Here is a 15,478-nt window from a genome sequence, read left to right as displayed (position 1 = left end):
TCCACCTGCCAATGCAGAGAACATGGGTTCAATCCCTGCCCCAGGAAGATACTGCATGTCATGGAGCAGCTTGTCCGTGTACCACAGCTATTGAGTCTGCGCTCTAGAGCCCATGAGCCAGGACTATTGAACCCATGTGCCACAACTACTGAAGCCCATGTGCTTAGAGCCTGTGTTCCGCAACAAGCAAAGCCACCACAATGAGGAGCCCACACACCATAATGAAGAGTAGCCCCCACTCTGCAACTAGTGAAAGCCCATGCGCAGCAACGAAGACCCAACACAACCAATAAATAAATAAATAAATATTATTTTAAAAGAAAAAAAAAAAAGAAAAGGCCCCGTGACTGAGTAACCAGAACAAGGGACAGTAATAGACCCACACATGAAATGTTAGCATATCATGGATAAAAAGAAGATTTTGAAAGCTCCCAGAGAGAAAAGACAGGGCACATAGAAAAAGCTGGAAATGAGAATACTAGATTTCTCAGTGCAGTTTTGGATTCTAGAAGAAAATGAAGTAGTGCCCCCCCAAATTCAGAGAGAAAATGTTATCTGTTCTAGAATCTTTTTGCAGATAAACGTAAGACAAGATATTTTCATATAGGCAAGGACTCAAATTTTATCTTCCTTACTACATCCTTCCTTAGGAAGTTGATAGAGAATGAGGTCCAGGAAATGGGATCCAATAGGAGAGAAGGGCAAGTCCAAGGACCTCAGATTTGTAGGAGACTTAAGTAGCAGCCAGTCTAGATTATAGCCAAAAGATGGAGGATCCAGGGGAGAAAATGGAATCAATAAATTATTTATTTGTGGCATCTGGAGAATAATATTGGTAGTAATTTAATAGATCTGTTGGACTTCTGGAAATTAATGGTACAAAGTTGAGATTAAACAAATGAAGGACCAAGGCAATAATTAACTTTAATAAAAGCATTGTTCAAGAAAAAATATAATCATAATACATACTTGGCTTAGCAGTGAATCGTATTTGTATAATTTGTATAATATATAAAATATAATATAAACAATGGATATTTAACAAATTTTTTTCTGTGATTGTTGTGGGGAAGGGGAGTGGGATAGAATGATTTAAGAAAGCTACTTCATTTGACATAAAAGCAAGTCTACAAATAATGTCTTGACAAACCAATAACAGCAATATAAACATGTTATTTAGTAGTGCACAAAGTGAATGTTAGAAGAAATGGCTAAGAGTTTAAATTTGTTGTCTCTGGAAGCAGTATGGGAGGAGGCTTAGAAATTGTCCTTTTTGTTCATAATCTCTTGGAGCATCTATCTTTTTAAACTATTCATATATTATTTCTGAATGAAAATTATTTCTTTAAAAAATGATATTATAGATAATACACAAGTAAGAGAAATCAATGATTTAGTTCTGCCTCAAAAAAAAAAAGGGAGAGAAATCCTTACTAGATTGAATTCCTAAGTGATTATTTCACTGTCTTACAGATTGCCAGCCAGCTAAACATAGACATTCTTACTGTCTCATGCCCTCCTGTCCAGTGGCAGCTGTCCCATCATTTTGTAAGGGGAACAGCAGTTAGTAATACACAGTAGAACAAAGCAATTGTAATCTGATGTTAAATACATAATCACAACATTAATTCAATAAAATGAAAAGAGATAAACAGTAGAAATTGCAGAGCTTCTGATTCCTCAGATTCATCCCTACTTCAGGGAGGGGAAGTATGACCTAGTTAACTTAAAAACAGATTGATTTTGTTGCTGCTGACTGATGTCAAAGTGAGATTACACAGTTGAAAGTGAAATCACACTGTTGTCAAATGTAGGAAAGTTATAAAAGAGATGAATTAATACCAGAAGAGTTTAGAGAAAGCTTTGTTTCAATTTCCTATAGGGAAGGTGATCAGATATTTGTATGTGGTTGATACTAGAGACTTTAGAGAAATTGAATGTCTGAATAAAGTGAATCTGTTAAGAAAAAGTGTATCTCTTAAAATGTTTAAGCTTTCTTGTATATATTTCCATTATGGTTCTGTTTAGAAAAATTATTTTGAATGGAAGACTTCTACCTATGAATTGTTACTGTTTTCAGTTGGGAAAACTTTACTGAAGAACGTAAAATGCAAGATCTCTCAAACAAAGAAAGATGAAATGTTCAAATTTGGAAACATTGAGGCTTTCAGGGCATGTGTGTAGCTGATCTCAACTTTATTCTCTAGTCTTACCTCCCAGTTCAGTGCTTAGGCCACCAGACTGTCTTTTCTTATCTCTATCCCTCTCCTTCTTTATATTCTTTACACTCTTCACCCCGAGCACTTTCGTATGAATTGCTTCCAGTTCTTTAAGGTCCAGTCAGGTGTTGTCTTTTCCGTAGTATTTTGTTTGATTCCTTGTTAACTGGGGATACTCACCTCTGTTGAACTCTTAGTGCATTAAATTCTCTGTATTATGGTTGTTTTTGTCTATTTTTTAATTAAAACAATTTTTTAAGTTCTATTAATCCACTATTTTATTTGAAATTAATATTAGCATCTTATTTCACTAAAAGCCTACACAGTCTTGAATGGTAAAGAGCAGACATGCAAAGAAGCAGTAATGTCATGGAGACAGCTGCCTTGGCTACAAACTAAGGGATGATACTTTTGTGCACATGGTTTAGGATATGATCCCTGCTGCACGTAGATAAAGCAAGACCAGCAGCAATAACGTTTAAGGAGGGGATGACATATTTACCTATTTTTTTTAGGTATAGTTGATGTACAATATTGTATAAGTTTCAGGTGTACAACATGGTGATTCACTATTTTTAAAGGTTACACTCCATTTATAGTTTTTATAAAAGATTGGCTAAATTCCCTGTGTTGTAATTACAGTTTTTCTTAAATGTGGTTGATCTCTTATAGAATAGGAGTGATATCTTCTCTGCTTTGGATGTTCTGTCTTCTAGAGTATTTTATATAGGCTGAATGCTTAGAGAATTTTTGGCTTAGTTATTATGTAAATACAGATTCAAGATTCTACAAAGCAGCCCTTCCTAAGAGTAAATTGTTTTAATAGGTTTACCGTCTTCCCTAAATCCTTTCTTTCTTTACCTTCATGTGTATGAGATATTTTTTTTAGTCATTGCTGACAGATGACTTTTGATTTTTGTCTTTCAGTCTTACCTCCAGTATTAGTGCCTCGTCATAATGAATTCAATCCACAACACAGCCTTCTGGTTCAGTTTAGAAACTTAAGCCACAATGAACCACACATGCCACAGAATGCAACGTTTCCAGATTCTTTCCATCAACCCAACAACACTCCTTTTCCCTTATCTCCAAATAGTCCCTACCCTCCTTCCCCTGCTAGCAGCACATATCCCAACTCCCCCGCAAGTTCTGGACCAGGAAGTCCATTTCAGCTCCCAGGTAAGAATTTATTTTATTGATACAAAAAATAACTGCTAAGAATTAGCAATTGTTGTAATCCTGCTGACCCTCTGGGTGAACTGTTAGCATGCTAAGAGCTAACTATTTTTGACTATTCTTTGGTAATTGTTCGATTTTCAGAAGAGTATTGGAATTTACTGCATGTTTAAAAAAATGTAAGTAGACATATTTCTCACAAAATATAACAAACAGTCCTAAAATTTGTATGGAACCATAAAAGACCCTCAGTAGCCAAAGCAGTTTTCGGAAAGAAAGACAGAGCTGAAGGCGTCACACTCCCTGATTTCAAACTGTATTACAAAGATATAATAATCAAAATAATACAATATTGGGATAAAAACAGACACAGATCATTGGAACAGAATAGAGAGTCCAGAATTAAACTCATGCAAAAATGATCAATTAATTTACAACAAAGGAGCCAAGAATATACAGTGGGGAAAGGGCAGTCTTTTCAATAAATGGTGTTGGGAAAACTGGACAGCCACACACTAAAGAATGAAATTGGACCACTGTCTTACACTATACACAAAAATTAACTCAAAATAGATTAAAGACTTGAATATAAGACCTGAAATCATGAAACTCCTAGAAGAAAATATACGTAGTAAGCTCCTTAACATAGTTCTTGGTGATAATTTTTTGAATCTGATACCAAAAGCAAAAGCAACAAAAGCAAAAATAAACAAGTGGAACTACATCAAACTAAAAAGTTTCTGCACACAAGGGAAATCATCAAGATACAAAGGCAGCCTATTGAATGCAAGAAAATTTTTGTGAATGACGTATCTGATATGGGGCAAATATCCAAAATATATTAAGAACTCCTACAACTCAGCAGCAAAAAAACCCCAAACAATTCTGTTAAGAAATGGGTGGAATATCTGAATAGACACTTATCCAAAGAAGACATACTGTTGGCCAACAAATACATGAAAAGGTGCTCTACATCATTAATCATCAGGGAAATTCAGATCAAAACCACAAGATATCACCTCACACTTATTAGAATGACTTATCAAAAAGATGGAAATAAAAAGTGTTGGTGAGGATCAGAGAAAAGGGAACTCTTGTGCACTGTTGATGGGAATGTAAATTAGTATAGCCGCTTTTGAAAAGTGTAGAGTTTCCTCAAAAAATCAAAAATAGAAGTACCATATGATTCTGCAGTTCTACTTCTGGATATTTAAACAAAGAAAACAAAAACACTAACTCAAAAAGATATCTCCCCCCCTTCACGTTCATTGCATTATTTATAGTAGCCATGATTTGGAAGCAGCCTAAGTGTTCATTGATGGATGAATGGATAAAGAAGATATGATAAACACACACACACACTGGAATATTATCCAACCATAAAACAAAAGAATGAGATCTTGCCACTTGTGATGACATGGATGAAGCTTGACAGCATTATGCTAAGTGGAATGAGACTGAGAAAGAAAAATACTATATGATCTCTCTTATTTGTGGAATCTAAAAACATAAAAAACTAAGCTCAGAGATACACAGGGCAGATTGGTGGTTGCTAGAGGTGGTGAGTAGGGGGTGGGGGAAGTGGGTGAACTGCTTTTGTTTTTTTTAGTTTATATAAATTGAATTTTTTAAAAAAACAAACACAATTTGGGGGAGATCGGAGATCACCCTTTAAGAATAATGACAATAAAATAAGATAAAATTTTAAAATTTTACTCCCTCCTCTCAACCCACCTTCCCTCTCTCATTGCTTGATCTTTCTCTATAGCATGTATTACAATCTAGTATAGTATATATTGTCTTTATTTACAATTTGCCTTTCCCCCTCCCCTGTCTTGAGTATAAACTCCATGAAAACAGGAATTTTATAGCATCTTTTGTTTATTGCTACATACCTAGTACCTGTATTACAGTCTAGTATGCAGATCCTCAATAAATATTTGTTAAATGAATAGATGAAATTATAGCAACACTTAAATACATTTATTGCTAACTATATATATATACCTATATGTTAAGTGGTTATCAGTGCAGCTTGAGAGGTTGAAGCCAAGTGGTTTTAACTTAAAAGGTTTCATAGAGAGGAGTCCTATATACAGTAGAGGCAAAGTGTTGTAAAAGCTTATCAAAAACATAAAGACAGAAAATGACTCTGGTGAATGCAAAGTAAAGTAGATAATCTGGAAACAAAGTATCATTAGGTATCAGTTGACCATTTATTGGACCAAATGACCGAATCCATATACTGCCGGGCATTAAAATTAAGTTCTACCAAAACAACAGCAACAACAAAGACCTAAAGTTAAATATTTTCATGTAATTTGTAATACCACTTACCATTTATCAAGTGACTTTTATATAACTAACACTGCGATGAAAGATACCGCATTAAATTTAATCTTCAGAACAACCATGTGAGATACATATTATTCTTGTTTTATGAATGGAAAACGAAACTGGTATTAACCCCAAGGATTTAAGTACCTTGCTTAGGGTCGCACAGCTAATAAGTGGGGTTCAGGCCCAGGTTTCTCTGACTATAAAGTCTGCTTTTTTAACTTTGCTACATTGCTTGTCAAATCATTTTATACTTTGGTAGTTTCGAATGAACCCCGATTATCTTTAATTAGATAACTGATGCACTGATTTGCTTGGAGAAGGATCATAAGTAGATTTTTAAAGTTGCTGAATTTTGTTAATGGCATGCATGTCTTGTACGGATAAATCATGAGGTCTCTCGGTCAAGAAATATGGAATGCCTGCTATTGCAGGCAGAGTCATATGTAAATAGATACTTTGTGGTTTCTCCACTGCAGCGAAATATTGATGAAGTTTTGTTTTGTTGTTTTTCTTTGAAGAGGATTTAATTTCCCGCTGATTAACTTGCTATTAGGTGTTTGTTCAAAAACTAATTTTCATCCTTTGTCCTAGATTCGGTACTGATTGTAGCTCTGTCTCAAAATACATCTTGTACAAATCTTGAGGTGAAAGACAAGTTATATTCAGTATTTATAGTTACTGAGACAAAGAGGTATAGCTGTAGCTTTTATAAAGATTTTCAACCACAAATGTTGGAACTCAGAAGATTTTCTAGTTAACTTTCAGTTTCCTAAGAGCCATTTAATAGGACGTAGCCATTTAATAGGACACAGCAACCACTTAAAAGACATTGCAGAAAAATTAGACAGCTGCTGTTAGTGTTGTTGGCAAATTTTGAAAGAGCATGGTTTTATTTTCTAGTTTTAAATAACAATACAGTATGTGATGATCTTGGTAATTTAAAAATGTATTTGTAGGTATCTATCTAAACGAGGATAGTCTGTGGCCTTCAGATTGGCTTGCAGTTTCTCTGAGCATATGATTCTAAGCAAATGAAAGCAAAATTCTTGACTTTGAATTCTATTTTAGTGAATTTTAGCACTGATCTTACTATCCTGGATTGGACCAAATTCACACGGACCTGTAGTAGGTTTTTGGTGGTAATGGGTGTGCTGTCTTCTCCTTTTCCCTTGCCCTAAAATAGCATTCTACCTTTTTATGTATCTCTGATGTTCAGTAATGAATCCTGTTGGTAATCTTAAGAATTTCCTGATGCGTTTAGATTAACTTTGAGCAGGATGAAGATTTTAACTATTCTTTTGGGACTTTAGCTTGTCTCATTTTCTTCCTCTTAGCTGATACTCCTCCTCCTGCATATATGCCACCAGATGATCAGATGGGGCAGGATAGTTCCCAGCCCATGGATACAAGCAATAATATGATTCCTCAGATTATGCCCAGTATATCCAGCAGAGGTAAGGGAAATATAATACTTATTTTGTTGTTGTTGCTCTTTTTTTTTTTTTAACTTCTCAGCCACTTTTAAAAACCAGCTTTATTGAGGTACAGTATAATTTAGATACCATAAAATTTATCCACTTTAAATGTATGATTTGATAGTTTTTAGTAAATGTATAAAGTTTTACACCATCACCACAATCTATTTATAGAACATTTTCATAACCCTTTAAAAATATTCCTTGTCACAGGGGAAGGGGAAGCTGGGATGAAGTGAGAGAATAGCATTGGCATATATATACTACCAAATGTAGAATGGGTGGCTAGTGGGAAGCTGCTGCATAGCACACACAGGGAGATCAACTTGATGCTTGGTGACCACCTAGAGGTGTAGGATAGGGAGGGTGGGAAGGAGTCGTGGGAGGGAGGGGATATGGGGATATATATATATAAATATTGCTGATTCACTTTGTTGTACAGCAGAAGCTAACACAACATTGCAATTACACTCAAATAAAGATCTGAAAATCAATCAGTCAGTCAGTCAGTCAGTCAATCAATCCCTTGTGTCTATTTGCAGTTTGTCCCTTCCAAAGAAACTCCTAATCTGTTTTCTGTACCTGTAGATTTGCCTTTTCTGAACATTTCATATAAATAGAATCACAGAATGTGTGGACTTAAAGAATCATCCATGTTGCACAATGTATCAATAGTTTGTTCTTTTTTATTGCTGAACAGTATTTCATTGTATGGATGCACCACATTTTGTTTACCCATTTATCAGTTGATGGGCATGTGACTTGTTTCTAGTTTTTGGCTAGCATGAACAATGCTGTTATGAACATTTGCAAAGAAGTCTTTGTTTTTATTTTTCTGAGTCATATGGTAAATTTAAGTATTTAAGAGAAACTACCAAATTGCTGTAAAGTAGCAGTACCATTTTACGTTTTTACCAGTACTGTATGAGGGTTCTAGTTTCTCCATAGCCTCCTGACAGTTGTTATGATCTTTTTGATTATAGTTATTCTAGTGGGTGTGAGATGGTGTCTCATTTGTTTTAATTTGCATTTCCTTAATGAGTAATGATTTTGAACATTTTAAATTTACCTAGCCATTCATGTATCTTCTTTGGTTTATTTAAATCTTTTGCCTTATTTTTTAATTGGGTTGTCTTATTATTGAGTTGTAAGAGTTCTTTATGTATTTTGGAAAGAAGTCCTTTATTAGATATATGATTTGCAAATATTTTCTCTGAGTCTGTGGTTTGTCTTTTCATTTTCTTAACAGTGTCTTTCAAAGCACGAAAGTTTTAAATTTTGATGAAGTTATCAATTTTTTTTCCTGAATTATGCTTTTGGTTTTGCATCTGAAAAATCTTTGTTTATCCCAAGGTCATAAAAATTATTCTCCCGTGTTTTCTCCTAGCAGTTCTTTAGCTTTTATATTTAGGTCTGTGATTCATTTTGAGTTAAGCTTTTTGTGTGGTAAAGGTCTAAATTCATCTTTGTGCAAGCAGATATCCAGTTGGTTCTAGCACTGTTTGTTGAAAAGAGTATCATTTCTCCATTGAGTTGTCTTGGCATCTTTTTCAGAAATCAGTTGGCTATAAATGTGAGAGTTTATTTCAAGACTCTCAATTTTGTTCACTGTATATCTGTACCTCACAGGTATATTAATATATTATAGTAAGTTTTGAAAAAAAGAAGCGTTAGTCTTCCAACTTTGTTCTTTTCAAAAATTGTTCCGCAATTCTGCATTCTTTGCGTATTTCCATATCATTTTAGTATCAGTTTGTCAACTACTGTCGTCCCCCAGAACTACTTCTTGAATTTTGATAGAGGTTACATTGAATCGTTAAATCAACTTGGGGAGATTTGCTGTCATCTTCTAGTATGCAGACATAGAATGTCTCTCCATCTATTTAGATCTTCACTTTCAGTATATGTTTTTTACTTTTTTTCTTTTTAAATTTATTCCTGAGTGGAATTTTTTTGTTTTAATTTTGTGTTTGGATTCTTCATTGGTAGATAGAAATGAAATTGATTGGATGAAGACAGTCGAAAGGCACAAACTTCCATTTATAAGATAAATAAATACTGGTGATATAATGTAAAACATGATAAATGTAATTAACACTGCTGTATGTTATATATGAAGTTGTTAAGAGAGTGAATCCTAAGAGTTCTCATCACCAGAAAAAGTTTTTTTTTCCTGTTTCTTTAATTTTGTGTCTGTTTGAGTTGATGGATGTTCATTAAACTTATGGTAAACATTTCGTGAGTTATGTAAGGCAAATCATTATGCTGTATACGTTAAACTTACACAGTGGTGTATGTTAGCTGTATCTCAGTAAAACTGGATGAGAAAGACTTAAACATTTTTTTAATTAAAGAAATACAGTTGATTTTTGCATGTTAATCTTGTAACCTGCAACCTTGCTGAATTCATTTATTAGTTCTAGTGGTAGGTTTTTTGTATGTGCACATGTGGATTCCTTAGGGTCTTTTAAATACAGGAGCATGTCATCTGTGAATAAAGAACAGTTTTTTTTTCCTATCTGATCTGAATACCTTTAACTTCTCTCTTATTATTAAAGGGCATATATGGAAAACCTACAGCTATCATAATTTAATGGAAAAAAACTGAATTACTTTCCACCTATAATTGGGAATAGGACAAGGATGTCTGCTTTCATTACTTGTGTTCAGTATTGTTCTAGAGAGTCTAGCCAGTAAACTGTTAGTTCTGTTCCTAGATTGTTGAGAATTTTTATCATGAATGGATGTTGGATTTTGTCAAAAGCTTTTTCTGCATCTGTTGAGATGATCATGTGAGTGTTTTGTTCTTTTTTTCTAGTAATAAGGTGTATTATATGAACTGATTTTCTATTAAACCAACCTTGTATTCCTAGGATAAAACCCATGCAGTCATGGTGTATAATCATATTTTATGTATTGCTAGGTTAGGTTCACTAATATTTTGTTAAGTATTTTTGTTTGTATGTTCCTGAGGAATATTGGTCTGTAATTTTCTTGTGATGTCTTTGTTTGGTATTGCTATCAGGAAATAATAGCCTCACAGAATGAGTTGGGAAGTGTTACCTCCTGTTTTTGGAAGAGTTTTGAAGTATTGGTATTATTTCTTCTATATGTGATAGGATTTACCAGTGAAGTCATTTGGGCTTGGACTTTTATTTGTAGGAAGATTATAAATATTCGATTCAGTTTCTTTAGTTATTATATTAGTCTGTTCAGCGTTTGTCTTTTCTTGAGTCAATTTTGGTAATTTGTGTCTTTCTAGGAATTTGTCCATTTCATCTAAATTATCTAATTTGGCATAAAGTTTTTTGTAGTATCCTTTATAATCTTTCTAATTTCTGTAGGAGTTGGTAGTGATGTATTAATTCCTACTTTTGGTAGTTTGTGTCATATTCTTTTTTTCTTGTTTGGTTTAGTTAAGGGATTGTCAATTTTGTTGATCTTTTGAAAGAAACAACTTTTCTCTCTCATTGAATTCCACTCTGATCTTTATTTCCTTCATTCTTCTTGCTTTAAAGAATGAAAGTTTACTTTTAGTTTTCTTTTTGTTTCCGAATCTTAGGTTATTAGTTTGAGTTGTTTCTTTTTTAACATAGGTGTTTAGAAGTATTAATTTCCCTTTAACCGTGCCTTTAATTGCATCCCATACATTTTGATATGTTTGTTTTTATTTTTATTCAGTTCAAAATATTTTTAAATTTCCCTTGTGATTTCTTCTTTGACCCATGGATTATTTAGTAGCACGTTAATCAATTCCCAAATATTTCAAGATTTCCTAAACTTCTTTTTGTTGTTGATTCCTAATTTAATTCCGTTGTGTGCTTTGAATATATTTTGTATGATTTCAGTTCTTTAAATTTATTGAGACTTGTTTTATGCTTGTTTTTTGTATAGCCTGTGACCTAAGAATGGTTTTTAGATTATTAAAGAATTGCTAAAGAAGAAGAAGAATATATGACAAATAGTATGTGGCCTGCAAAACCTGAAGTATTTGTACCCTACTTGGTCGTGGTATATAATCCTTTTTACGTGGTGCTGGATTTGGTGGGCAGAAAAGGTTTGCTAACCCTTGGCAAAACATATAGTCTCTTTTAGAGAATATTACATATGCCTTTGAAAAAATTGTATACTCTGATGTTGTAGGGTGTCATAGGATCTCTGGATTTCAGTTAGATGAAGCTGGTCAATAGTGTTCAAATCTTTTATATCCTTGTTTATTTTCTTTCTAATTGTCCTATCAATTATTGAGAGTGGGAGATTGAAGTCTCCAGCTACTACTGTTGAATTATTTATTTCTACTTTTAGTTCTGTTAGTTTTTGCTTCTTGTACTTTAGGGGCTCTGTTGTGTACAAATCAATAGCATTAAGTATATCCACAGTATTCTGCAAACCATCACTACTATCCATTTTCAGAACTTTTTCATCATTTCAACAGAACTCTGTACCTATTAAATAATCACTCCCCATTCCCCCTCACCTTACCTCCTTGGTAACTACCATTCTTCTTTCTGTCTCTGTGAATTTGCTTATTCTAGTTACTGTATCTAAGTGGAATCATATAATATTTGTCCTTTTGTGTCTAGCTTATTTCACTTAGCATAATGTTTTCAAGGTTTATCCAGGCCGTAGCATGTATTAGAATTTCATTCCTTTTTAAGGCTGAAAAATATTCTGTTGTAAGCACATACCACATTTTGTTTATGCATTTATCATTTCATGGACATTTGGTTTGTTTACACCTATTTGCTGTTCTGAACAGTGCTACTGTGAACATTGGTGTACAGGTATCTGTTTGAGTTTCTGTTTTTTAATTCCTTTGGTATTACATACCGGGGAGTAAGATTGCTAGATTTTATGGTAGTTCTGTTTAGCCTTTTGAGGAACTGCCAAACTGTTTTCCACAGTGGCTGCACCATTACATTTTTACCAGCAATACAGTAGAGTTCCAATTTTTCCATATTTTTGCTAACATTCGTTATTTTCTTTTTTCTCTTTCTTTCTCTCTTTCTTTCTTTTCTTCTTCTTCCTCTTTTTTTTTTTAATAATAGCATCCTAATGTGTGTGAAGTAGTATCTCATTGTGGTTTTAAAGTCATTTTGTTTTGAGACCTAAAACTTCTTAGTTTGTCACAAGTGTACAAGAAGTAAGGTACCCATTTTATACATTTCTTAAAAGAATGGTGTCTTTGTTTGTTTTTATATGTGTTTCTGATGATATGCAATGACTGTGTGTCCCACTATGTTTTCCCAGGAGCCCCACATTCCTGAGAATAAATTTCAGGCCCCCCTAATACCTTTGTTAATGTTTGAATAATGGCTTTGCTTTTTCAAGGTCTAGAATTTATCTAGAAATTTTGTCATACTAATTTGCTTAGTATTCATAGACTCTACACCTTCATTTAGAGCAAACTGTCTCAGAACATGAATTTCTGAATTTGAATTCCTGCATTTCTACTTATTTGCTTTGCAACTTAGGGTAGCTTTTTAAAAATCTTTAGGCCTAAATTTTTCCATTTGTAAAATGAAGAGATAATATCTACACAGAAATTATTAGTATGTTGATTGAATTAGATAGTATTTGTAATGATCTTAGTATACAGCATCAGGTAATACCCAATAAATGGTATTATCATCCTCCTTATGAAAATATGGACTACACTTACTCCACCTATCATTTTCCTTTTTTTCCCCTTTGTCCTGATTCTCCAGCAATCAGAGAGTGCAGTTTAGTGGTGTTGTATAGTAAATATTTCTTGGAATATAGATTGTCTTAACCAAACAACTGAGTCCATTTAGAAAAACCTGGCACTCCAAGTCTTCTCATCCTCATAGTTGTCTTTTTTCACCAAAGTTTCTTCTCACTTCAGTCATATTTTGTTTCTTCTCTTGAGAAATCAGTTAAACTGCAGTGTTATGAATCACCAGTTAACAATATGTCCTTTGCTTTGAGAAGAGAGGCAGAGCTTTTCTTTTTCTCCTTTTCATTCTAACCAAAATTTTCTTTTTTGTTTTACTTATCTTGGCTCTGTTTTTTCCTGACACTATTCTTAAAACTTCCTGCTACTCATCTATATGTGTCTTTCGTTATGAGCCCCTTCTTGTTCCATCTTTTGTATAAACTTCTTTAAAATCTGAGCTCTTAGGACTTCACTCTGTAGGTCTGCATTGGTTTATTTTTCTCTCTTCCTCCTCATCTGAATTCTTTGCAATTGAATAATCAGAATTGAGTTTTAAAAGTTAACTAATTCTTGGGACTTCCTTGGTGGCACAGTGGTTAAGACACTGTGCTCCCAATGCAAGAGGCCCAGGTTTGATCCCTGGCCAGGGCACTAGATCCCACATGCATGCCTCAGCTGAGAGTTTGCATGCCACAACTAAGGAGCTGGCGAGCTTCAACTAAGGAGCCCCCCTGCCTCAACTAAGGAGCCTGCCTGCCACAATTAAGACTCAGTGCAATCAAATAAAGAAATAAAATATTTTTTAAAAAAGTTAACTAATTCTTTTGCAGTGGCTACATAGGCAATGTGACCACTCTTATGTTTTTCTTGGACATTTTTTAAAAGAAAATTGAGGGTTCATGACTTCTCTGCCTGATTGCAGCTCCAAGAAAGACATACTACTAGCGCTGGATGAAGAGCTTCCATGTGTCTCTTCCATCCATTGTGTCCATTATGAATTGCTGACTTTTACACTGATAAGAATTTGGCCAGTATTTTATATTATGTACAGACCTTTTTCCATGGGCTGTTCTGGCACTTAACACTTAAAATGTATACCACCTTTTACCCAAAGAATGCTCACTTAGTTGTGTTTTACCTCTTCCCTCCCCTCCCCTCACCTTTTTTCCTCTCTTTCCTTCCTTCCTTCCTTTCTTCCTTCCTTCCTTCCTTTCTTTCTCTTTCTTTTTCTTTCTTTCTTTTCTTTCTTTCTTTCTTTCTTTCTTTCTTTCTTTCTTTCTTTCTTTCTTTCTTTCTTTCTTTCTTTCTTTCTCTTTCTTTCTTTCTTTCTTTTTCTCTTTCCTTCCTTCTTTCTTTTTCTTCCTTCCTTCCTTCCTTCCTTCCTTCCTTCCTTCCTTTTTCTTTCTTCCTTTCTTTCTTTCTCTTTCTTTCTCTCTCTCTCTTTCTTTCTTTCGACTTTATTCTTTAGATCACTTTCAGGTTCACAGCAAATTTGAGTGGAAAGTACCAGGGATCCCACATTCCCTCTCCCCCTACAGATGTATAGCCTCCCCCACTACCAGCATCCTACATCAGAGTGGTACATTTATTACAATTGATGAACCAACATTGACACATCTTATCACCTCAAATCTGTAATTTACATTAGGATTCATTCTTGGTATTAACATTCTTTGGGTTGTAACAAATGAATAATGACATGCAGCCGTCATTATAGAATCATATAGAATCGTTTCACTGCCCTAAAAATCCTCTGTGCTCTACCTGTTCATCCCTCCCTCTCTCCTGACCTCTGGCAACCACTGTCTTTTTATTGTCTCCATAGTTTTGCCTTTTCCAAATGTCTTGTAATTAGAATCTTACAGTATGTAGCCTTTTCATATTGGCTTCTTCACTTAGTAATATGCATCTAAGTCCCCCACCAACCATGTCATTTCATGGCTTGATAGCTTATTTCTTTTTAGTGCTGAATAATAGTCTGTTGTCTGGTGTACCACAGTTTATTTATCCATTCACCTATTGTATGATATCTTGGTTTCTTCCAAGATTTGGCAATTGTGAATAAAGCTTCTATAAACATCTCTCTGCAGTTTTTGTGTGGACATAAGCTTTTGACTCCTTTAGGTAAATACCGAGGAACATGTTTGCTGGATTGTATGGTAAGAATTTGTTTAGTTTTGTAAGAGGTCAACAAACTGTCTTCCAAAGTGGCTGTACCATTTTACATTCTCACCAGCAGTGAATGAGAGTTTCTATTGCTTCTCATCTTCACCAGCATTTGGTGTTGTCTGTGTTTTGGATTTTGGTCACTCTCATGGTTGTGTAGTAGTATCTCTTTGCTATTTTAATTTGCATTTCCCTGATGACACATAATGTGGAACATCTTTTTATATGCTTATTTGTCATGTGTATATCTTCTTCAGTGAGGTATCTGTTCATGTCTTTGACCAATTTTTCTCATTGGCTTGTTCATTTTCTTGTTGAGTTTTAAGAGTTCTTTGTATATTTTATGTAACAGTCCTTTACCAAGTGTGTCTTTTGCAAATATGTTCTCCCATTCTGTGGCCTGTCTTCTCATTCACTTGACAGTG

The 15,478-nt window shown here is 34.2% G+C and overlaps 1 protein-coding gene across 9 annotated transcripts in view; it reads left to right on the top strand.

Moving 5' to 3' along the window:
• The window catches only part of SMAD5 (SMAD family member 5), a 60,020-nt gene that overhangs the window by 29,026 nt on the left and 15,516 nt on the right, over positions 1 to 15,478 (top strand). For all 9 annotated transcript variants that reach the window (XR_009053667.1, XR_009053668.1, XR_009053671.1 and 6 more), the window contains 2 exons: positions 3,147 to 3,398; positions 7,070 to 7,189. Coding sequence is in view for 5 of the 9 variants with exons in the window: in XM_057734328.1 (XP_057590311.1) it covers positions 3,147 to 3,398; positions 7,070 to 7,189 (372 nt within the window). In the remaining 4 variants the exon portion in view is untranslated. The remainder of the gene's footprint in view (positions 1 to 3,146; positions 3,399 to 7,069; positions 7,190 to 15,478) is intronic.

This window comes from Hippopotamus amphibius, chromosome 1 (genome assembly GCF_030028045.1).
Source record: "Hippopotamus amphibius kiboko isolate mHipAmp2 chromosome 1, mHipAmp2.hap2, whole genome shotgun sequence".
Taxonomy (NCBI): domain Eukaryota; kingdom Metazoa; phylum Chordata; class Mammalia; order Artiodactyla; family Hippopotamidae; genus Hippopotamus; species Hippopotamus amphibius.
This window is presented reverse-complemented; position numbering and strand designations above follow the sequence as displayed.